The 24,755-nt window shown below is 39.8% G+C and overlaps 1 protein-coding gene across 15 annotated transcripts in view; it reads right to left on the bottom strand.

Moving 5' to 3' along the window:
* The window catches only part of ANKS1B (ankyrin repeat and sterile alpha motif domain containing 1B), a 462,906-nt gene that overhangs the window by 358,630 nt on the left and 79,521 nt on the right, over positions 1-24,755 (bottom strand). For all 15 annotated transcript variants that reach the window (XM_048500513.1, XM_048500514.1, XM_048500506.1 and 12 more), the window contains one exon: positions 7,205-7,342. In XM_048500513.1, coding sequence (XP_048356470.1) covers positions 7,205-7,342 — 138 coding nt within the window. The remainder of the gene's footprint in view (positions 1-7,204; positions 7,343-24,755) is intronic.

Below are 24,755 nucleotides of genomic sequence, written 5' to 3'. Positions count from 1 at the left end.
AAATGTTTTAAGTGGATGCCAGCTCACATGCTGTGAGTATGAGCCATGGCTTTCAATCTGTGGGCTGTTCAGTACTTAATCTGCAAAACACTCAATGAACATACTTTGTTACACTGAGATGCTGAGGTTATTCTTTCATTTACAGCAAAGGTTCATCACCTTATGTGAAGCAGCCACTCCCGTACGATGTGTGGTGCCAATGTTATTAAGTTAAGTGCAGCAGTGTAATGTTGATCAAAGATACTTTGTTAGAAAAGGGAACCACTCCACCTCCTGAGACCTATATTGCTATTAGAAACCTGTATTGCATGCAAAATATTTGCATGTCAGCTGTTGTTGTTACACAGGTCCTCCATTTAAGAGTATTGGCATTAGATTTTTTTCCCTTTCTGCTTCAGGCACAAGAATGAATAAGTTTGGTCCGTAGAAAGAAGGTTGTAGTCTGAACAGTACAGAGGACATGCTCTTGGAGAAGTCAGGAGGAGTATTAAAACCAATGTTATTTTGTTTTGTGTCAAAACATCACATATTGATGCTCACTTGCACTGCTTACTCGTTTTTTGTAAATCCATTCCCTGAGGAGATATGTGGTGAGAGGATAATACAGTATCTTACTATAGCTGCCTTTATAAAGGCTTCAAGAAGGGAACTAAATTCATTTGCCACTCCTTCCCACTCCCCCCAGGGTCAGTCGATGGACCACAACAAAATGACAGCCCCCTCACTCCCCTCCCCCTCATTCTCCTTCCCCCTGGGCCATGACCAGATGACAGGCCTGCTCTCCTACCTGCTCTGCAACATTTTCTATACACAGATGCTGACTAAATAGTCCACAGCGAATCATTTTAAAATGCCATGAGGGCCCAATCCTGATCAGACCACCAGTGCAATGGGACCAGAGGTTCATGTTTCCTACCCCCATACTTTTTCAAGTGCCAAAACAGCCTATTTTGTGGGTTTTTAAATGGCACAAGTGCTGCTGCGAAATGGCAACAGATTGTAAACTAAATTCATTTGACACTCAGCCTGTATAAAATATGTTTTTTGTAATCTTTTGGAAGAAGCATAGCAGAATCATGGTCACTTAAATAGTTGATAGATCATAATAGGCAGTTATGTCAGTAAAGAAAAGTGGTCATAGGCAGGACTAGCTATGTTCATTTTTATTCCTTGCATTTTAAAAATAGCTAATTCATTCCACACACACACACAAATTAACTTTGAAATCTTGAAATGAAACCTCAAATCCTAGATAATGTTGTATTCTAATAGGTGTCATTATAGTAAACACAGAAATCTGACATTGGATTGGTTCTTACTAGCCTTTCCAGGGATGCAGGGTCTATCTTACACAACTCCCTGCTACAGTATAACTCCTCACCAGCCTTTTTTGTCTATGCAGTCCCAGGATCTCCAGAATCATTTTTTCCATGGGTCAAAAAGGTTTCCTCCTTCCTCTTGTACCAGCAAAAATGCTATTTGAATCCAATTCATAATTCATTTTATTACAAAGGAGTTATTAAAAGGTACTTTAACGAAACAAAATTATTCAGCAGTTGCCCGTACGTTGTACTTATTCTAATTTTGCTGATAAATCATATTTTAGGTGAAAGTTGGAGTACCAATTCCAAAGTGGAATATTATGCACACATCTCCATTGATTTTAAGAAGTTCACTGGATCTTGCCAGATATGAAGACCAGTTTGTTTGTTTTTCTGGGTGTGACATAACACCATCATCCAGCAGTGATTTTTACCCCTCCGAATGGCTCCTGGAGTACAGGTGGGCAATGGGAGCTGGGGGCAGGAGATTTCTCATCTCCCAGAGGCAAGTCTAATGCAAAACTTTCCTTCCTGATTCATATTTGAATGAGGAGCAATATTTTAACCAGACTGGGGGAAATGGAAAGTGCTTGCCCAGTAAAAATCAAGAGAACTAGGTTTCCCATACATTGAAAGACTTTTACTTTCTCTTTCAAACAGGCATCCAAACGGGGGGGGGGGGTCACTTTGACTCTTTCCTGTCCTTTTCTTTTACGTTGTTTCCTGCATCTTTGTTGCCAGCCCTCTCACTTTCATGTGCTCACCCCTTCCCTTCCAGCTTTAATGTATGTATGTACTGCAAGTGTAACACTGTGAGCAAGTCCCACATGGCACCACAGAACATGTGGAGCAATCAGTGTCTCACAGTGGACATTGCAGCAACAACCACAGCAAATGCTTCCAAAGAAGACTTTTTGGGAGAAATCAGGGAGTGCCATCAGGACTAAATTAAACAAGATTAGGCTAGAAGACAAAGATCCCTCTTCCTGTATTGTCATTTACATGATATTCAATGACTGACCATTAATGCAATTTGAAGACTAAGCGCCCTGTGACAGCCTGGAACTTCCAGTTCAAATCTTCCCATTGTCCCCAAAGTTCCTGCTGAATATATGACTTAGCTCCATGTCTCTAGTTTTGTAATCTTGAATTATAATTCCACCAAAAACTTCCCTTCCTGATGCCCTTCCCTGACGCCATTTGATCAGTTCTATAGCTTTCTCCTGATAAACAGCCCAATTCTCATGTATTGTTATCCTTCTCCCCCCCGCCCCCTCCAAAAAAACCAACATTTTATCCTATGGGCCAAAAAGTGTATATCTAGCCTAGCAGGTAACTGCGTCTGACATGTGCTACAATATGGATTGCAAATCAAGTTCTCAGCATACTGGATCTCTTATTCTTTCATCTAGTTTTTCAAAGACTAGGACTTTGCTATCTTTGCTACCCATCTTAATCTGTCTCCCTTTATTTTTTAACCCACACTGTACTATACAAGGAGGAGGTGATATTTTGTTCCTCTCTACTATTTAGGCTTCACTTCTGGAAAACTGGGCTCCTCTGTCCAAACAGATTCCACTTCTCCTGTGTCCTATTTTTCCCAGATTTGAACTTTTTTTACTTAAAAGTAACTCCTGCTCCAAACTGAAGTAGCTCTGGTCAATTTGTTGTCGTTATGTTCTTAGCTTGGATAAGGAGTGTAAATTGTCTGCCCTTTAATTTAGAATTTGCTAATATTTGCTTAGGAAAGTTCCCCCTCCCTTCACTGTTGTACCAAATCCTTTGATGGGTGCATTAAGTGTTGTCAATTCACTTCCTACTCATGGTGACCCTCTGTGAATCAATGTCCTTCAAAACATCCTCTGGTTAACAGCCTTGTTCAGGTCTTGCAAACTGAAGGCTGTGGCTTCCTTTATCAAGCCAATCCATCTCATGTTGGGTCTTCTTTTCCTGCTACCTTCCATCTTTCCTAGCATTATTGCCTTTTCCATTTTACCATCTAGAGACAGTTCAAGCTTGATATGATCTAAAAACCTTTTTTTTTTTGGTGGTCCACTGAAATTTTTTTTAAAAAAATCTTTAAATCAGGTCTCTTGTTATCCTTCTACTGAAAAAAATGTTGCTCTCGTCCACGCCTTTGGGTAAAAGGCCCCAGTTTTCTGCTCCCTGCACAACCATGTAGCCTGAACACATTTATGCATTTGTGGGGATGTGGCAGCAGCTGCTCTGGAGCTTCTCCAAATGTCACCTGCCCACATGTCAGATTTATCTACTCTGCAACATTTTACTTGTTCAACTGCAAGAATCAACAAATTCATAAAGGCGTTGATCCAAAAGTGCAGTTTTAGTTAATAATGATTGGGAAAAGATTCTTCTCAAGTATTCATTAAGATGAGCTTTAGTCATCTGCTAACACAGCACTATGCATTACAACAAAAATCATGCTGCCAGATGCTTAAGTTGTCTAAATGCATAACCAATATGGCATATACAGCAGCTGTTAAAATGTCAAAGAAATATGGGTGCTTTTTAGTGATAGCTGAAAAATATTTCCTAAAATTCAGAAATTGATTGGCTTTGACAACTTGGATTTGATCCTTATTTTTTTTACATTTCACTTCTGTATTTATCCCTCCCCTCCCTTGCATGCCACTCCTCCCTCCCCTCCCCCTCCCTCCGCTAGGGTGGGTGGGCCATGTCCAGATGCCGGGTCTCCTTCCCTCCCCTCCCTTACATGCCACCCCTCACTCACTCCCCTCCCTTGTATGCCACTCCTCCCTCCCCTCCCCCTCCCTCCACTAGGGTGGCTGGGCCATGTCCAGATGCTGGGGCCCCTTCCCTCCCCTCCCTTGAAGGCCATCCCTCACTCACTCCCCTCCCTTGCATGTCACCCCTCCCTCCCCTCCCCCCACTAGGGTGGCTAGGCCATGTCCAGATGCCGGGTTCCCTTCCCTCCCCTCCCTTGCATGCCACCCCTCACTCACTCCCTCCCCTCCCTTGCATGCCACTCCCTTGTATGCCACTCCTGACAGCCTGGCTGGATGTTAAAGACTTCCCTCTGTGATACACCTCTGAAGATGGCAGCCACAGATGCAGGCAAAACGTTAGGAACAAGATTCACTAGACCACGGCCACACAGCCCCTCCCCCTCCCCCTCCCTTGCATGCCACCCCTCACTCCCCTCCCTTGCATGCCACCCCTCCCCCTCCCGCTCCCTTTGTTAGGGTGGGTGGGCCATGTCCAGAATTTGTACAATCTAAATTTTACTGTTTGTAACATCTTTTGAAATTTTGTTATACTGCAAGTTGACAAAACAAAATTCATCCCACCTATAAATAGGATCTCTAGGTGGCTACAGCAATAAAAAAATATCCCCTTAAATCCATCTGTTAAAAATTCAACATACAAAAGTGAAAAACCTAATGCTAACCCTCACCCAGAGCCCCTCAACCAACATCACAAATGAGGCGAGACTAATCAAATGAGTGGGTGAAAAGGAAAGTCTTCACCAGGTGTCTAAACCAGTACAGGATAGGTGCCCAGCAAACCGCTGAGGGGAAATTATTCCAAAGCCTGGGGAAAATCACAGAGAAAGCCCTCCTATGTGTCCCCACTAAATCTTGGCAGGGAAAGTATCACAAAGAGAGCTTCCCCGTGTGACCTTAGTGCCTGGCAGATATACACAGGGATTTCTTCAGGCGAAAGCTGTTTAGGGCTGCTTTGTATGTTAATGTTAACACCTTGAATTGGACCCAGAAGCAAAATCCAAAAACAGAGAGAGCTGGTGAATCAGCTGGAGATGCTTGGAGGATCTCTCTCCTGGTACAGGTAATCCATCAGAACAACCAAGGCCATTCCATGCCATGACCACACCTGAAACCAGATTGACTCAGACTGAGCAAGAGTACAGGCTTATAAGAGGCAGCTGCGAACAGCAAGAATTGCAGGAACAACTTTGTGAAACAGCCTGATAGCTTCTGTATCACCTGCTCTCGGACTGAAGGTTTGGCTTTGTGGACCTGGACCAATTTGATTGATCTGTTTTGCTCACCAAATACCCGTTGTTCAGGACTGCTTTCCCCAGAAGTGAAAGTAAGCTTTCTCTACTCTCTGCCTGTTCTCAGCAAACAACTGTAACCAGAGACTCCTGTGTGCTCACCCAATCATGACACAGCCTGCCTGATAAGGTCAGTAAGGTTCCCATGCTCTTGGCATTTCGCAAACAAACTGTATTGTACAAGAGGACATTTTGATAAAGAAAACAGGACTACAAACATAACAGATTGGCCCAGGAAAATGTATTATGTTCCTACTGATGTAATGCACTGTTGGTTATGATTAATACTTTTGCTTTTTCAGATAACAGCTCCCCTTAAAATTTCTGGAATTGCTAGTCCTATTACATTGCTTATCAGATGTATTATCCAGTTGAGACTCAGTGAGAATAAGTGGCAATTTTGGATGTTAGGATCGATGAAGAGCCTTCTAAGCAAGGTATACATTTCGCAGACTAGTAAAATATGTTCAACAGACTCAACTGACCTCGGGAACAGGGGCATGTTCTTCTGTGGTGAGGGATCTACAGAAATCTGCCCCAAGGTAAGCAGAAGGAAGAGCATTCAAATGAGCCAGCATGAATGTGTGTCTTAGTTGGGGTGAAGATAAATTTTAAAAGTACGATGGCAGAGCTCTATTGGGAGGGAGAGTGATGAGTCCCGTACGTAAAATGGCTTTCAGGTAGTGAGGTTTTTGAGTTTCTATGTTAACTAATCTTTGTGTCAGAAGACTGACAATTTGTGATTCTTCCATATTAGCAAAGAGGTCCAACGAGAAACCCAGGCTCAGCAGACCCATTCCAGTTATAGTCACTACCCTTTTTATTGATTGCCTTGCTACTAATATATCTTAATCTATTTTCTTCTTTTAATCTATTTAATTATTTATACTTTTATCAATCTCTTTGTTAATGCCAATAAAGGTACTGAACTGAACTGAACTCAGTGAGAAAGGAGGACCGTTTACCAATGTAACGCAAGAAGGAGCTTCCATGGTACTTTCCCCACAGCATAAAATGCAAAACTCCCACATCAATTAATATTAAATTAACTTTAAATACAATATACAAGAGCTTTCTCATGAAGCCGCAAGCTGCAGAAACCACATGTTGCTACCTTACTTCTTTATCTTTCTGCAGTCTTTTTTTCCCCTCACTCATGGGGGGGGGGAGGAGAAGTTCTTTCTTTTTCTCCATTCAAAGCTGCAATCCATGTGCTTCAAGAGCTGCTGCTCTTGGCTGCTCCTCTCTGTAAGGTCAAAGACCTGCCTCCTTGGCTGCATGTGAAACTTTGAAGCAAAAAGGGGGGATGAACACTCAGGTCAGGTGTGTTTGCAATAGCTAGCATCCTAACCAGCTTTAATGAGTGGTGTAGTTTTCATACAGATAGGAGATCCTAGTCTCCCTGGGAAGCCAGTTATTATAATACAATTGTGGCAACTACAACATAGGTTGACATAGGAAAGCATTTCCCACACAGGAGGCAGTCTGCAGTTTAAATTTACTGGAAGGGGGTTGAGTGGCTGTATCAGTTGCTGGCATAAACAGCATATGTCAAATGCAACCCACTGTTGTTATCAAGACTCTAACATGGTTTGCCTCCCCCTGTCACCTATTTTGAGGGCATGACCAGTTTCTCTGTCTAGCCCATTTCCATCACAAAGGGAAGATTGGGTGAGACATTCCCAGCAGCTCTCAGCAGCACATCTGTTTTGGACCTGTGATCTAATATTGAGGGGTTTTTTTAAAAAATGCATATAAAAACTATAATAGGGGACCTTTTATTAAAAAAATATTCTATAAGAAAATCAGGCATCAAGTAAAATACCTGAGAAAGACTGGAAAATCCAAGATTCCTGCATCCATTACAGGGTGTTAGAGCTTCCCACAATCCCGTAGGTCCACAGCTATTTTCACTCACATCTTCTTCCTCTTCTGCTGGTGATAGATTCGTTGAAGTTGTTCCCTAAAGATAAAGAAACAGGACTTTTACAATCAAGTATACTGAATATTAATAAAAAAGCAATCTGTCTTCTAAAACTTCAGAAAAATCTTTTAAACTCTCTAATAAAATAAATAACATGAGATTCTATGAAACACGGAAGAAGGGATTTCTGGAACTGATCTTTCCCCATTCTTTCTTCTTTCAGTTTCTTGAACCCTATGAAATGATGCACCTAAAGGTTGTGGATCCTCTGTTACAGAGTGGAATGCGGTGCAGTGGACTGTAGCAAGAAGGGACTATTGAGAGAAACCATCCCCTCTGCTCCTGAGTTAGTTATTCCACATGTGCTGTAATCACTCACACAATGAATGAGCAGGCGATCTCTGCAATTCCTAATGCTGCACCTCATTTTGATTCTGAGGGTCTTCTGACACTCAGGAGTAATTTTCCAGGGACTTCAGGAAATTCTTGGGGAAAATGGGGGAGGATATTTATTCTTGGGTCCAACTTCTTGTGTTCAACTGCTACGAATTAATTGGAATTCAATACACCTAGCTAAATGTAATATTGTTACTATTTTAATACAAGTGGCACAAAGCAAACATTCGAATCTTAGGCCCCTTCCGCACACGCAAAATAATGCGTTTTCAAACCACTTTCACAACTGTTTGCAAGTGGATTTTGCCATTCCGCACAGCTTCAAAGAGCACTGAAAGCAGTTTGAAAGTGCATTAGTCTGCATGTGCGGAATGAGCCTTAGTAAATATTAGTATCTTGGAATTATTTTTTGTTCTTTTGATTATAAAATGTTGCTGATTGATCCATGACAAGATAGGATAAATAATACATTGCAATAAAATATTAAAATCATTGGTTTCAATCAGTGGAGGGATTCATACAATTTAACAACCGTTTCCAGTGGTGGAATTCAAACAATTTAACAACCGGTTGTTTACAAGCGCCATTTTAACAACCAGTTCTGCTGAACTGGTGCAAACCTGCTGAATCCCACCACTGCTTTCAATCTACTTAAATACAACATATTTACAAGTACATTTGATGGTAATCTTTATGTTCTATATTTTTTGTTCATCATTCTGATGTGACTATCCAGACTATATCAAATTAATTGGCCAAACAATTAAATAGGCTTAACCCTACCTACTGTATTGGACTGTGGCCCTGTTCTTCAAGCCAAATTAAGCTCCTTCATATTTCATTGTTAAAGGTTTTCACTGGTGAACCATGGAGGATTAATTGTTTTCTTTTACAGCTGCAGAAACCTGTAACAATGTGCAGATTCTCCTTTGCAGCTTCATTGAGCTGTCATATGAATTACATAAGATTCTTCACAAAACAAGGAACATACAAAACTATCATTTAACATAAACATTTTTGACACAAGAGATAGCTTCTTTTAGAATTTGCAAGCATATATGTGAAAGCAGCTGACTGACCAGTTTTAAACATTGGACTTTCTCAGTTAAATAATCTTCATGTCTCTCAGTATATGACTTGAACTGTTATAATCCTGAATTTAAAAAAAATACTTGCTTATCTGCTGTGTATTTATAAATTCATTTTCAAAACATTTCTTAATGTGTTACTTCATTAAATTATTGTGACAGTGAAATGGTACTACATTATGTGTTGCCATGGAAACAAGCAATCTTGTTCACATTATTAGGGTGGCAAGGTGAACTTTGCAGAATTTGGACTTTATAGCATTTAAATATATTGCGTCTATTGCTACCCAGAAGCAATATTCAGGTTATAAATCTTGGCAATCTACTGATGAGTGTCAGATGTACCATCCATCTACATTTTTATAATTAGATCCTATCCCTGAAAATATGTTAGAAATATTTTAAGCATTATGCCAAAGGAATGCAAAGCAATTACTCAATAAAAGCAAAAACACTTCCATTTAGGGACTATATATGAAACAGGAAGACTCATCTTTATATCCCATCATACTGGACGCAAGATCCCTTTCCTCAAATCTTGACGCTGGCTGTTTCATTAACCTCAAGCTTCCAGTTCATATTCCAAAACTTTTTTGTATGCAGAAAAATTTTCCTTTCTAAAGATGGTTTTATAGAATTAATAAGGCCATAGAATTAATCATTAATGAATGGAATTTGGTGCAGTATTATACAAGCCTGGCAATTTCAAACTTGCAATTACTGTTTTTTTGGTGATTATCCCTAAGAATTGGTTAAAAGAATATGTTATGGTTTACTGATTTTATTTACATGCTCATTTATGCTCTGCCTTTATTCCCACTGGACTCCCATACTGCTAACATTCTCCTCTCCTCCATTTTATCCTCACAACAATCCTGTGAGGTAGCTTAGGCTGAGATTGTGTGACTGCCCAAGATAGTCAAGCAAGCTTCCATGGCAGAGTGAAGATTCAAACCTGGGTCTCCCCAAAGCCTAACTTACAAGTAAAAATCCAAATCAAAAATCAAGTTATGAATATCACTCGATAGACAGTTCAAGGAAAATCAAAGCCAAATTCTTATACGTCTTATCCCTCATGGGAAAAGGGATATTATAGTCACTACAAGAGGCCAGAAACTGCTCTGGTCTTTCTCTCAGCTTCTCATCCTCATGAGCCCTTCAGGGGTAGGGCGGTCTAATAAATCGAATAAATAATAATAATAATAATAATAATAATTATTATTATTATTATTATTATTATTATTATTATTATTATTATTATTATAATATAATATAATAATATAATAATAATAATAATAATCCCCCCACCGGGTGCCGCCTTGTCGTTGGCGGGGGGCTTAACTGCTTCTGTGATGTTGAGAGCTGTGCTGGTGGTAGTGCAAACTACCGGCAGGTTCAACCATGCCAGAGTGGTCTCAATTGAGGAGAAGGACTAAGTGCACCCAACCCATTAAAATATGGTGAAACAAACTCAAAAGAAGTCTATACTGGCTCGGTCGTCGCCCAGGATAATAAGGACCAGGGGGGGTGCTGGTGAACCTGGGCATCCGTCGACAAGTGGGCTACAGGAACCAGGACCCATTGCTGAGCAACCAGGGCATGGACCTGCAGGGCAACTGGAAGCAAAACAACTACCAAAGCGGCAGAAATTTTCAATGTCAGAGAATCGAACTGTCATGAACTGCTACCATAAATCGGAACCCCAAAAGCGTGGCTACCAAAAACGGATGTACCGGCTGTGGAAACTCGAATATCCAGATTCAACTGTAACTGAACTGAGACTTGCTGACCAGAGGCGATTCATAACCAGGAACAAGGTGTTCAGTGAAGCTCTAACTTGAAGAAATAATGAAAATCATGAAACAGTAGAACAGGCAACTGTGGAGACAATTGTAGGAGTTCTAACAATATCTGAGTCCACTGAACATTTTGAGCCAGAAGAAAATGCAGAAATTTTGCATGAAAAACCTGTGGCCATTTTTTCGTACACCTGGCACATTGACCACAAGGCAACAAGAACTTAAAGAGAAAATTTTGACCTATGCTGCATCAAAGGAAGAAAGGCAAAGACTGCCAACATTGAAAACAGTACCAAGAAAACATCTGGCACCTCTAATGGAAGATGTGAATGCTGCACTCGCAACTATCCAGATAACATCAATGGAAGAAACTAATCAGCTTGCATACAGTACAGCAGTGATTGTAACACAAGAATTGGGGATACAAAAACTGAAGCCCGCAAGAAAAATGACTGGAAAACCAAAATGGAAAATCAGGTTGGAGTTAAAAAATCAAGAACCTACGATCAGATGCAAGCAATCTGAAGAACATGAAGGAACAAAAACTGAAAAATGTCAAAATAAAGAATAACCTGATTAAAAAATACTGGCTGAACACAAGAAAAATTGAAGAAGCACTTGAAATTGTGAAACAACAGATCACAGCAACAGCCAGAAAAATTGAGCGATATGAAGCTAGAGTCATCCAGTACAAAACAAAATCAACTTTTTTCAATCTGATCAAAGGCGGTCCCACCACAGTCTCAATCAGCCGGCAGCTCTGCAGAATGAAAACCCAGAAAACAGCTACAAATACATTCTGGAAAGATTTATGGGAAACAGAAAAAGGCGACAACAAAATGCTGGGTGGATAAAATACTTTGAAAAGAAATTTTCAAAGAACAGAATGAGAAACTTGGAAATAACAGAAATAATCAGTAAAAGAGTGAAGAAAGTCAAGAACTGGACATCACCTGGCAATGATCAGTTGCATGGATTTTGGCTCAAATATCTGACCAGCCTGCACTCAAAAATGGCCGAACAATTCAATGAAATGCTGCAAACTGGAAACATCAGTGAATGGATAGTAACTGGAAAACATATTTGATACAGAAAGATTCAGCAAAAGGACAATACCAGGAAACTACAGGCCAATAACATGTTTTGCCTACAATGTTCAAACTGCTGACAGGCATAATTGCTGATCAAATCCAAGATTACTTGAGGCAAATAACATCTTGCCAGTAGAACAAAAAGGTAATAAAAGAAGAAGTAGGGGCACCAAAGATCAGCTTCTGATTGATAAAATGATACTGGAGAACTGCAAAAGCCGCAAAACAAACCTATATACAACGTGGATTGATTACAAAAAAGCATTCGACTCACTGCCATACAGTTGGATCATCAAATGTCTGGATGTCATTGGGGTTTGTGAAAATATTAGCAAGTTTACTCAAAATGCAATGAAACACTGGAAAACTGAGTTGTTCGTGGGCAACCAAAGCTACGGAACTGTCAACATCAAGAGAGGAATTTTCCAGGGTGACTCACTGTCACCATTGTTGTTCATCATTGCAATGATCCCACTGTCAACAATTCTACAAAAAACAAACCTGGGCTATCAAACTGCAAAGAATTCACCAAAAATTTCCCACTTGCTGTACATGGATGATCTAAAGCTTTATGGAAAATCAGAAACTGAAATTCAGTCACTGACCAACACAGTCAGAATCTTCAGCAATGACATTAGTATGGAGTTCGGCTTGGACAAATGCCACTGTGGCATTGAAGAAAGGGAAAATTACTGACAGTAAGGGCATAGAGATGCCTAATGGAAAAACCATAAAGTGCAATCAACCTGAATCCTATAAAAACCTGGGAATACTACAGCTGGACAACATCAAGCATGGACATGTGAAAAATGTCCTCAACAGAGAATATGTCCAAAGGGTCAGAAAAATTTTGAAGAGCAAATTAAACGGCGGGAATACGATCAAGGCTATCAACACCTGGGCCATACCCGTCATCAGATACACTGCTGGAATTGTGAACTGGACGCAAGCAGAGCTGGATGATCTGGATAGAAAAACAAGAAAACTGATGACAATCCACTACTCATTACACCCGCATAGTGATGTTGACAGACTTTACCTACCCAGAAAATCAGGAGGTAGAGGGCTTCTGCAAGTGAAACAAACGGTGGAAGAAGAGAAACATGCACTGGCAGATTATGTGAAAAACAGTGAAGAACCAACATTGATGGAAGTCAACAGCAGAAAACTGCTCAAAGTGCAAAAGACAAAGAGTGAATACCGTAAAAATACACTGCAAAGCAGAAGAGAAAACTGGCAAAAGAAGGCTCTCCATGGACAGTTCCTAGAAAAAATTGAGGACAAAATTGACAAGGAAAATCCTGGTTGTGGCTCACAAATGGAACTTTGAAAAAGGAGACTGAGAGCTTGATTCTTGCAGCCCAAGAACAAGCAATTCGAACAAACGCCATCAAAGCCAGAATTGAAAAAGTCAACTACAGATCCCAAGTGCAGTCTCTGCAAGGAAGCAGACGAAACAATAGATCACATACCTAGCTGCTGCATGAAGATCGCGAGATCTGACTCACAAGCAGAGGCATAATACCGCTGTCAGATGATTCACTGAACTTGTGCCACAACTACCATCTGCCTTTGACAAAGAACTGGTGGAATCACAAACCCGAAAAGGTCACTGAAAATGAACACGCAAAACTACTCTGGGACTTCCAATTCAGACCGACAAAATTTTTGAACACCATACCTCTGACCTCACGATTGTGGAAAAAAAGAAAGTGTGGATAGTTGATGTTGCAATTCCTGGTGACAGCAGGATTGATGAGAAGCAACTGGAAAAACTTACACGATACGAGGATTTAAGGATTGAACTACAAAGACTCTGGCACAAACCAGTACAGGTGGTCCCAGTGGTGATCGGCACACTGGGTGCAGTGCCTAAAGATCTTGAACAGCACTTAAAAACAATTGGCGCTGACAAAATCACCATATGTCAGCTGCAAAAGGCCACCCTACTCGGCTCTGCACGCATTATTCGTCGATACATCACACAGTCCTAGATGCTTGGGAAGTGTCCGACGTGTGATGTAATACAAAATCCAGCATATTGATCTTGTTTGCTGTGTATAACTGTTTTGTATCAATAATAATAATAATAATAATAATAATAATAATAATAATAATAATAATAATAATAATAATAATCCCTCCAGGGATGCTGTTTGGTTAGCTGTTGGATCAGCAGAGTCACAGAACTTTTCCCTGAAGCAGTTTATCAATAAGTCTGGGGAAAATCTGCCATTTCCCCACATTGAAATCAATTGGTAGCCATCTAATCCGATCTTAATTAAAATGAAAATGGAATCCAACAAGTCTTCACAATATGACTACAGTATTTCCAAAAATTCTTGAAGCCGGTAAACCTTCCCTTTCTTAAATTGCAATTTGGAATTAAAATTATAATTTTTCCAGTGCATAACCTTATATGTATACATGTAATGCCATATCAACAGGCAGTATGAATATATTACTCATATAAACAAATGTAGAAATCCATACAACATAACTGGAAGCAAATTAGCTCTAAAACAGTTCCCCCCCCTTTTGCTTTCTACCGTGAAAGCGAGGGTGGATAAGTGGGTGGTAGAATGATGGGGCTTATAGAAAATGCATAATTCTTCATGCTGCAGCAGGAATCAGATTAAAGAAGCAGGGAAAATCATATGATAAATGAGTAAGCAGTGGTCACCATTTTATTATCTTCTTGTCAGCTTACACTATTTTTGTTTTAAAGTACATTCTTTTCATGGGAAAACAGGTACCTGCCAAGAACAATTGCTTCTTGAAGACATCTTTGCCTTACATAAATGATGTCTGAATGTAGGGGGGAAACCTATGCAAAGCCATGATTCCATTGGTTTTAGATAAATGCTGAGGACAGATGGTTAAGAATAGAAAGCATTTGCATTGCATCACTTGTAAGCAGAGATAATTCAGACATTAGATTTCTTTTTCTTTAAAGTTATTTTATTATTCATTTGACTTTTTCACCTAACTTTTCTGCACTGTTCTTAAAGCAACTGACAAAACAGAAACACAAACCAAAATACATATAAATTAATCAGTATAACTTAAATTTGAAAACTGAAGTCCAATGCAAAGAATCAAATAATCATAACAGATTAGCCTATATTTGTTGTCATTGCTTTTGGCCAGGCCTAAACAAAGACCCAAACTAGACATTAGAACAGCCACAAGTTTGCTGCTCCCATTTTAGGGAAGAATTTGACCCTTTAAAAATGGGTGGGGAGACCAGGTGATCTTGTTCCTTCCCACATCTTTTCAAGTACAGAAACAGCCCCACCCCTCACAGTTAAATGGACACAATCCCAAAGGCTACTGCTATTTTAAAAAATAGTGTTGTCAGTAATGGCCTGGTTGATGAATTAAATTTAGACACTTGTCCAGCACCAGGGCTCATCCCCTCTAGGCAAAAGGCAGCCTCCTGGTCATTTGCAGCACAGTTACTGGCAGGAGACAAGCAAGAAGACAATGGCAGCCAGCAACAGCTCTCTGGAGGCCATGCCAGTCAGGAAGAAGCCTGGTGAGGGCTAAGAGGGGTTGGAGGTAGACACAGTTTTGGAGCAGCAGCAAGGTAGCTGGGGGTAGGAAGGAACAGTTCAGGACTGGGGGTGGGCAGGTCAGAGAAGAAAGTGGAAGAAGGAGACCACTTCTCAGAGCCTTCAGCTGGCATATTAGTGGGCAGAAGGAAGGATAGTCCAAGGCAGAGCTTGCCTTTCTTCCTTCTGTCACTGCTGTTGGATGGTACAAGCACTGGATTTGACCCAGGTCAGGAGAGGTCCCACAAAAGGGAAAGGAAGGAAGGACTGTGCACACAGGTTGAGGCAGAGAAGTGGGGGAGGTGGTCAGACCAGCCAAGGGCACAAGGAGCCCCACAACTTTAGTTCTTTGATATGGAACTCTCTTTCCTCTTCTTTAAAAACCCCTTAAGAAAACAGCCAGCTGCCAAAGTAGGAAACACCAAGAATATGAATTCACTATCAATGACAAGCTTTTTTCCCCTACTGAGGAGATACATACAGCCTCCCAAGATTTTTTGAGATCTAAGGTTGTTTTAACTTAGAAACCCTCTCCTCAGCCAACAGGTGTCCTAAAAATAGCAAGGGTATAGGCTTTGGGTTGGTTGCCTTGAGGTAAGTATTGTAGTACACAAGTATGGAGTTTATGGAGATCACCGAAGCGAGAATTGAATAGAAACAACAAAGAAGGCTGATTTATTTGAAGATAATCTCAAGGAATAGATCAGCTGCACAGCTCTTGGCAGACAAAGGAGAAACATGGGTGAGGCATCTACATTTAAATCAATTACAGCTTTAGAGAGTAGTTAATTTTTTAAAAATACTATCAGGCACAAAAAGACTTTTGACTAGCCACTAGGTTGGATCCTCTCTCATATACTTAGGATTCCACCCGTACCCTACTCTTTTCCAAGAGTCAGACTAAATTGTACAAAGTCTGCTTACCCCAAGAGAGAGGTCTAATAAATGGGATACTCTATTCCAGTGGTGGTGAACCTATGGCACTGGTGCCAGAGGTGGCACTCAGAGTCCTCTCTCACGTGGGGCACGCAGGCAGAACAGAGCTGCTGCCCCCCCCACACACACAATATTAATCTTGGCTGGCCTGGGCCGCTGGGCTCAATTATTAGCATTAAACCTAAGACCTAGTTTTGGGGAAGCAGTGTAGGTAACCCTGTTAAGCGCTGTTAAACCCCACTGATTTTCATGCGAAGAACTGAAGCGTGATCCTTTACTTGGGAGTAAGCTCGGTTGCTAAAAATGGGGCTTGCTTCTGAGTAAATCCTCCTAGGGTCGTGATTCACCCGTTGGAAGAGTTGCACAGTTGCTTCAAAACAAAGCCACCGACTACCACCAAGCTTACTCCTGAGTAACGCACACCTCGGAGCCAACCGTTTTTCCAAATTAAAACCTCAGTATTCAGGTTGAATTGCCATGTTGGCACTTTGAATTGCCGTGTTGGCAAGATAAATAAGTGGGTTTTGGGTTGCAGTTGGGCACTCGGTCTCGAAAAGGTTCACCATCACTGCTCTATTCTATCTATCCCAGAGAGGGAGCTAAACCATTCTGCCACACCACCAAACAGAGCTGCCCTTTACTCTGCTGTTTTTTTCTGAGCCAGACCTGAGCTGTCACTGTCTTCTCTGCATCAGGCAGAGCTCCCCTTTCCTGTGTTTCCTGTGAAACACTTGTTTGCCCTTAAATTAATTGTTCTTTGGATCAAGGCCCTGCTTCCTAACCTTAACCATGCTGCTAGATTCAAACTCAGTATCTGCCATTCAAGACCCCTTTCTAGCATAGTGTGCTCAAGAAATTGCTTGCCTTCCTATCAGTTCCTGAACTCACCTCTTGCAGCCCCAGCCCCACCAATAAAAATCATTCATGTTTGATCATGAACAGAAGTATATATAGCAAGTCCACTTTCTCAAGTTGGAACTCAAGTCACTAACTCCTTTTATAAAAAGTACTGTAATACCTCCCTTAGCAAGTCCTCCTCCAGCAACATCCCTATGCACAGCTATTGGCTCCAGGGCATCAGTGAGAGTTTGACTGTGTAATGGTATCACAGTAGCTGAGCTTTTTGGCTGATTTCACAAGACCAGGGGCAGCAAGAACAATAGATTTCTTTATAGCTATTCCATTTTTCCTTGTAGAGAAACTCCTTCTTCAAGCATTAGTTTTTTGAAAATTAATATAATGAAACATTGTTATTTAGAAGTATTTCTCCCACGTTGTATTATACTCAAATCTACCTGCCTATTCCTCCTCCAGTTTTGAGGGGTTTGAGCAGGCTGACTGTGTATATTGATTTGAATCTGAGCACAAGGGAGGGAAGCCTATTAAATCCAATAAATAAAATAAACTGTGCGTTTTAATTGTGTACAGTATTTGTTTTTAATTTGTTGCTGGACATTTATGAGGTTTTTGTGTCCTTACAGCTTTTGTTGCTTTGTTAGCTGTGTAGTGTCTCAGGAGATAAAGCAGGATATAAACATTTTAAGTGAATCAATTTCTCTTTCCTCTCCCTTCTTTTGTTTAACTGCCATGTAACTGCTGCCAACAACAGCCTTCTGAAGACTGTTTAGCCTTCATCAGGCCATTTTAGTTTTTTCCCCTTTTGTCAAATATACTAAGTCATTTTCTCAGAATTCCTTGGAGTGCTATTAGCAGGTAGAGAACCTTGTCTTGTCTATTTTTTTTAGTTTTCACTTCCAGAGGCGAAACACTTGGCTGTTACATGTACTGAATAGATGGGTGGAGGCTATAAGGAACTAAGGGGGGGGGGGAACAATTTTGGGAATCCCAACACTTTTAGCCTCCAAATCTTTCCCTACAGGGTTCTTTACATTCACAAGGACTTGAGCAAACAGTTTTCTGTTGTCCACCAGCATCCTTTTTCTTTTAGCTCCTCTGGAATATTTTTAGTTTTTATCAGACCATTTTAAGGTTTTTAAAAAAAATATATTTCTGTTAATTTATAAGCCATATATTTCTCCATACTTGGGGATACTTTCTCCCCCATATCTTGGCTATGCTACTTACATCATCTGCACAAGGTTTAGCCCATTTGCTGTTACATATCATGATATTTGTTTATTAAGAAATAAAAGAACTTATAATATAAAGATACTCAAAAAACTTTGGTATAACTTCACATATTGATTTCTAAAATCAAGAATGCATTTTATCTAGCAGTTGAATTGATGTTCTGAAATTGGAGGGCATTAGACATGTTTATACAATGTGGTTCCATCACACATCATCACGCCCTTCTGGAGTAGAGCGGTCTATCAAGTCAAAATAATAACAACAACAACAAAGTTATTAAATGTTATGAGAAAAAGAGCATTTATTCATAAAACAAAGCTTCACATTGAATTAAACATTTACAAACTTTTATTTTCTTTGATAGAGTCAGGATTTCACGTTTTGTGCACATTTATCTGGAGGTTGTCCTGTTAATTCAGTGGGGCTTACTTCTAAGTCCGCATATATAAGTTCAAGAGGTTAGATAGGAGCATACTATAAACAACTTCATTACTCGAAAGGCTTATTTTTGCCCATCTACCACTTGGAGAAAATACTTTTTGCCAGGTTGACTTGCAACAGTCAAAATAACAACAGAAACAACAGATTGCAGTACTATTTGGGGATAAATAGTGATTTATGATGAGAACTTGGATGTACACAAGCAGAAAATAAATGGGAAATTAGCTGTTTCAGGTTGGCTTAGGGATATGCAATATGACCCCAACATTTCTACATTCAAGGAGGAATGAAAACCTCCCAGGATTTTGGAAGTGTTTTCTTTTTTCAGAAGCCCAGGGGAAGAGAGAGAAAGTTGGTCCACCAAACAGCTGCTGGTGGCATCTCCTTCCCTTTAAATTTTAAAAAGCCACTATTTTCTGTGGGAAGACCTAGCCTCTGAAATGGGAGGCCAGGTCTACCTCTCTCCCCACAAAAATAATGGCCATGTAAAATTTAGAGAGACTGTAGATGCCAAGTAACAGCTGATAAGGCAGACCCAGTTTTGGAAGTTCCGTGTACCACACAACAAATAACAGAGCCATTATTTGTTATGAATAGTAACAAGGCCAGTTGTTAGTCAACATCTCCAGTTCCTATACATTTTAAAGAGTCACTATTTTTATGGGGATAGATGGATTTAATGGCCCTTTAAAATGTAAAGGGACTAGAAACACTGTCAAACAGCTGTTTGGTGAAACCAAATTCCTTTCTCTCCCTCTCTGAGTGAGGGTGGGGGAATGGGGAGGCAACTGAAGAACGGGTCCCAAATACTATCCTGAAATAGTAAAGAGAGTCCTGAAATTTCAGGATAACAAAAAGTATGTCACTCTAAACCGAGATTCAAAATTAATCCAAAGTTTTTGGTGTGCATATCCGTAAATGTAGGAAAGTCACTGCATCATTTTCTCAACAAAAAAAGACAAGGAGAAAGATGGGCCATTGAGAGATCAACTGTTTCATTTTCTCATCCTAGTGCTAACTATTACACCCAACTATATTTCTTGTTTTCAAATCTTCTCATCTAGTTTATCCGCAGAAAACAGCCTGTTCCAAATGACAACTGAAAATTAAGTAAAAATACAAACACTTCAAATGAAAAGCATGCACAACTACTGTTACTCATAATCATTCCTTGTTACCCATGCCTTTGCCTTTCCTCAGTTCTTCATTCTCCTCTTTATTAAAATTATTATTATCATCATCATCACCATCATCATCATCATCATCATCATCATCATCATCATCATCATCATCATCATCATCATCATCGTTGTTGTTGTTGTTGTTAATGTTGGTATACCGCCCTCCCCCGAAGGGCTCAGGGCGGTGAACATAGAATATACAGAGTATAAATAAAATCGACAAACAACCAAAATTAAATTATAGCTCTGCACATATTAAAACTAGTCCCCTTTTAAAACGCAGCATACCAATTACACAACACAACAGATGGCGTCTTGCGGCTAAACCCCCTAAGAGGAGGGGGACGGCAGGGTCCACTGATGTTATAAGAGGGGGGCATCAGCGGCCAGTCTAAAAGCCCAGTGGAACACCTCAGTCTTGCAGGCCCTGCGGAACTCACCAAGGTCCCGCAGGGCCCGGACAACTGGAGAAAGAGTGTTTATATTTTTATATAAGTTTCTCAGAACAAAATGCTTCTGTTCTATATAATCCCATGCTTTTATTTATTTTCTGTCATTCTGTATATTCCTATGCATACCAACAAAACTTTATATAAGAACATTATTCTCTGCTTGTTACCAACATTTTTTAAATGAAGAGCACCTGCCAGGGGATTACTGTAGCTACTCTTAAAAACTAAGGCTCATTCCGCACATGCAGAATAGTGCACTTTCAAACTGCTTTCAGTGCTCTTTGAAGCTGTGCAGAATAGCAAAATACACTTGCAAACAGTTGTGAAAGTGGTTTGAAAACGTATTATTTTGCGTGTGCGGAAGGGACCTAAGATTTAATGTAGTATGGGCTTTCATGAACCACAGTCCATTTCATCGGATGCAAGAAATGTATTTGCAACTTGCTGCTCCTTTGCTCACTTTGAGTCCAAGAAAATAAAAAACTGTAAGTTTAAAGTACCACCGACAGCCAGCATGATGTAGTAGTTGAGATGTCAGACCAATATCTGGGAAACCCCAGTTTGAATCCTCACTCTGCCATGGAAACCTGCTGAGTAACCTTGGGCCAATCACATACTCTCAGCCTTGATCCTGACAAGTATTTCGAAAGGAGACCTCCAAGGAATATCAGGGGCATGATGCAAAGGCAAACAACCACCTCTGAACATCTCTTTTCTTAATAAACCTACAGGGTCACCATAAGTCAGCTGTGACTTGATGGTAGGGGATTCAATGTTTCCATCTTTTGCAAGAGATTAACATTATTACTCCCTCCAGAATTCAGTTATTTTTGCCACTGGAGAAAGTTAAAACTAGGTGATAATTGAGATTCTCTTCCAGCTTCTAAACTTGCTGATGCTGATACAAGTCTGTATTTTTATTTGGTATACCAGTAAAGCAAAGTACCTGGCCAGCTGTGTAATGTTATTAAGAAGCAGAGTTTTTCCATCTGGCATCTGTTTATTCCTTGATGCTCCAGCATAGGTCCCCTGGGCAGTTTTTAACCCACTCACTGAATAAAATCCTTTTTTAGCATTCATGATTATGGTATTTGATTCAATGACATTAAATAGAAGTAAAATTTACTGCTTGACAAGTAACATTAATGAAAGACTTGCTTTTCCTTTCATGAATTTCACATCTGTACTAATTTAAATTCATCAAGCATCGGTGGTATCACCCAGCAAAATGAATACAAGTGTCCAATTGGCATTGGCAACACAGTTATATTTGTTACCTTTATTCACCTCTATCATATATCTTTTTAACCTCTCTCTTTCATAAGTAAATGCTTTTAAATCTCCTTAGAAGCTCTACATTGACTGTAATAATTTTCATTGCCCTTAGCTGATCCTTTCTAATCCATCAGTTTCCCTTCCTAGAATGATACATACAAATAGTAAAAGCTGAGGATACATGGGCAATTTATTTAATATAACTGTAGCTATTTAAAATATTATTAATGCATCTCTTTTTTTCCTTTTGAATCTGTACAAACATGGTTAAGATATTCCCTGGTGAACTTTATTTAAATTTTCCTGGTGGGTTAGAAATCACTTTTAAATACAAATTGCTTATTTTAATTATATTCTGTTCCAATTCCAGCTACTTTCTTTCAGCTTTAAGACAATTTTTAAAAGTTTATGGTCTAGATTATTATTGCTGACTGTTTTAGTGCCAATTATTTTCAATTGTTTTGCTGTTTTATTTTAAATTTTTCTATGCCTAATAAAGGTTTATTTATATATATATATATATATATATATATATATATATATATATATATATATATATATATATATATATATATATATATATATATATAATATATATATATAAAATTTTAAATTTTATTTTATTTTTGTGAATGCTCAGAGGCTGCTGTATTGTGGAAGAAATTATGTTTATTTCTATTTTAATATATGATTGTCTTTTTAAATTGTTTTATACAAAAACCAGAGGAGTACAGAGGGAAAATGGCACTCAAAGACAACTAGGTGGCCATGATCCCAAACCACACACCCCCACCCTGCCTGGGCTCCCTAAAGCCCGGCTGCTGCTCTCCCCACAGTCTGGGGAGAGAGCACTTGCTGGCCTCCAGGACATGCTTTTATAAGCATGGAGACTTGGGGGGCTTGGGGTGTGATCCTGCCCACAAGCCCCACCACTTGGGGCATGACCCCACCCACAAGCCTCACCCCCGGCCTCTGTGCTTATAAAACAGGTCCCAGAGGCCGGCAAGTGCACTTTCCCCAGGCTCAGTGGAGAATAGCAGCTGGGCTCCAGGGTGGGGGCAGGGGCATGGAGGGGGCTTGGGGTGTGTGGCCTTGCTGAAGCCTCACCCTTGGGTGTGTGGCCCCCAAGTTCTGCTCCCCGGCCTCTGTGCTTATAAAAGCATGTCCCAGAGGCCAGCAAGTGCTCTCTCCCCCAGGCTCAGGGAGCCTTAGGGAGGGAAATGGGGGTGGAGCAGGGTGTGTGGAGCAGAGCTCCCCCTCATTCCTGGAGGCTGGGGATGGGCCGCTGGCGCAGGCCTTTCAGTCACTTGGGGGATGCCGGAGGCGCCTGAAAGGTGTGCGCCTGGGGACATGGATATCCCCAGATATAGAATTATATAGAAATATACATTACAATATAAACTTGGGATTTTGTTATGCTGTTTTCTTTATATTGTTTTCATTTTCTTTAAACAACATTGAGTACCTTAGGCGTAGACAGCAAGATAGAAACTATTAAGAAATATAGAAATATACATTACAATATAAACTTGGAATATTGTTATGCTGTTTTCTTTATACTGTTTTTATTTTCTTTAAACAACATTGAGTACCTTAGACGTAGACAGCAAGATAGAAACTATTAAGATAAATATATATATTTGTGCATTCAACTGCATAATGTTAATTCCTTATTTTATTATCCAGTTTTGATTTTTTAAAAATTTCTTATGCAGGAAAATATCTTGTAATTGTACTAGATGTGTGAAAAAAAATTTTCGGTAGATTTTTTTTATGCAACAAGTAAGTAAAGCTGCAAGTGTATATGTATTTTCTTGGAAGTAAGACCTATTTCAGTATAGCACTTACTTTAGGCTTATCATGCATAATACTAATTTGTAAGAAGCGATTCATATGTTCCATGATGCACAGCATAAAAATGAGGTATCGAAGTACTGGCACAAAGAGACATCTCTCTACCCCTTTGCTTCTCACTTGATACACAGGCTTTCCTTCTATACCAAAACAGTAGCACATAATAGGTGCTTTCATTGCATTGCCCCGTAGTTTCCTAAATTGTGATGTTTACAGCTGGCTCCAGCTTTGGATGGGGGAGGTAAGATACTGTCCAGTACTCTCACACTACACATACTGCCTCCCCCTCCTGGCCAATGTAGTACAATCACATAACCGCCCACTCTTTCTCCTATTGTATAGAAGGGAACATAACTACTTCCTACTCCTTTAAGCCCTTTCAGTGCAGGTAGGGCTCCAAGAAGCACAATAGAGTCATACTTCACTCCCTCTACTATCTGTCTAACATGGAAAGAGGATTATATTAGAAGATTATATTAGAAGCCTCTAAAGTTATCTCTGGGGCTTTTGGAGAATTTTCTCATTCCCGCAAGTACCAGTGGAGCACAGCTATTTTGCATTCTTGTTAGTTCTACCAGCACCAAAGGGAACAAAGAAATAACACCCCTCTCCATCCTTCATGTGACTCTTCTAAAAAGAAATATTCATTTATTTATTAAGACATTTATATCCACTTTTCCTCATGGTTTAAAGTGGCTTAAAATAATACATAAAACATTTTCAATTAAATCAAAAATAAAACAGTAAATCCCAAACAAAGAATTTCCCAAGATTTCAGCTGATACAAGTACAAAATTTTGGTCTTCGTGGCTTCAGATATGTCTGATAACTGGATGCCAATATATCCTATTGATCTTCAGCAAACAGGTTGCTCAGCTAGGTAGCCAACCCTGACTGATTGTCCTAAATTTTTTGCACATTTCTTCTCACTGAGAAAAGATAATTTATTAAACTGTTAAGTCTAATAAGGTAAATTAAAATTAAATAATAGGAACAGCCAAAGAGTCAAACTTCTTTATATCTGCAGTGAAGGTTAAGTTTTAGCCTATCTTGCTCCTGATTTGAAACATAACTAGCAAAGAAAAAGTAACAATTTTCAAGTGCTAGCTTAGCTTAAAGGATTTTTTTTTGTCACTCAGAAAGTTTTGTCATAAATGAATGAAATATAAAGGTGAGCTAGATTTTCATTCTCATGGGATACCGTTCCTGTTAAGGTTCTAACCAGCAATATTATCTCGTCAGAAGAGCAAGCCAGTGATCTGGAAGTAGGATGCCGCTGGGAATGGGGTCACAC

The sequence above is a fragment of the Sphaerodactylus townsendi genome, linkage group LG06 (assembly GCF_021028975.2).
Source record: "Sphaerodactylus townsendi isolate TG3544 linkage group LG06, MPM_Stown_v2.3, whole genome shotgun sequence".
NCBI lineage: Eukaryota > Metazoa > Chordata > Lepidosauria > Squamata > Sphaerodactylidae > Sphaerodactylus > Sphaerodactylus townsendi.
This window is presented reverse-complemented; position numbering and strand designations above follow the sequence as displayed.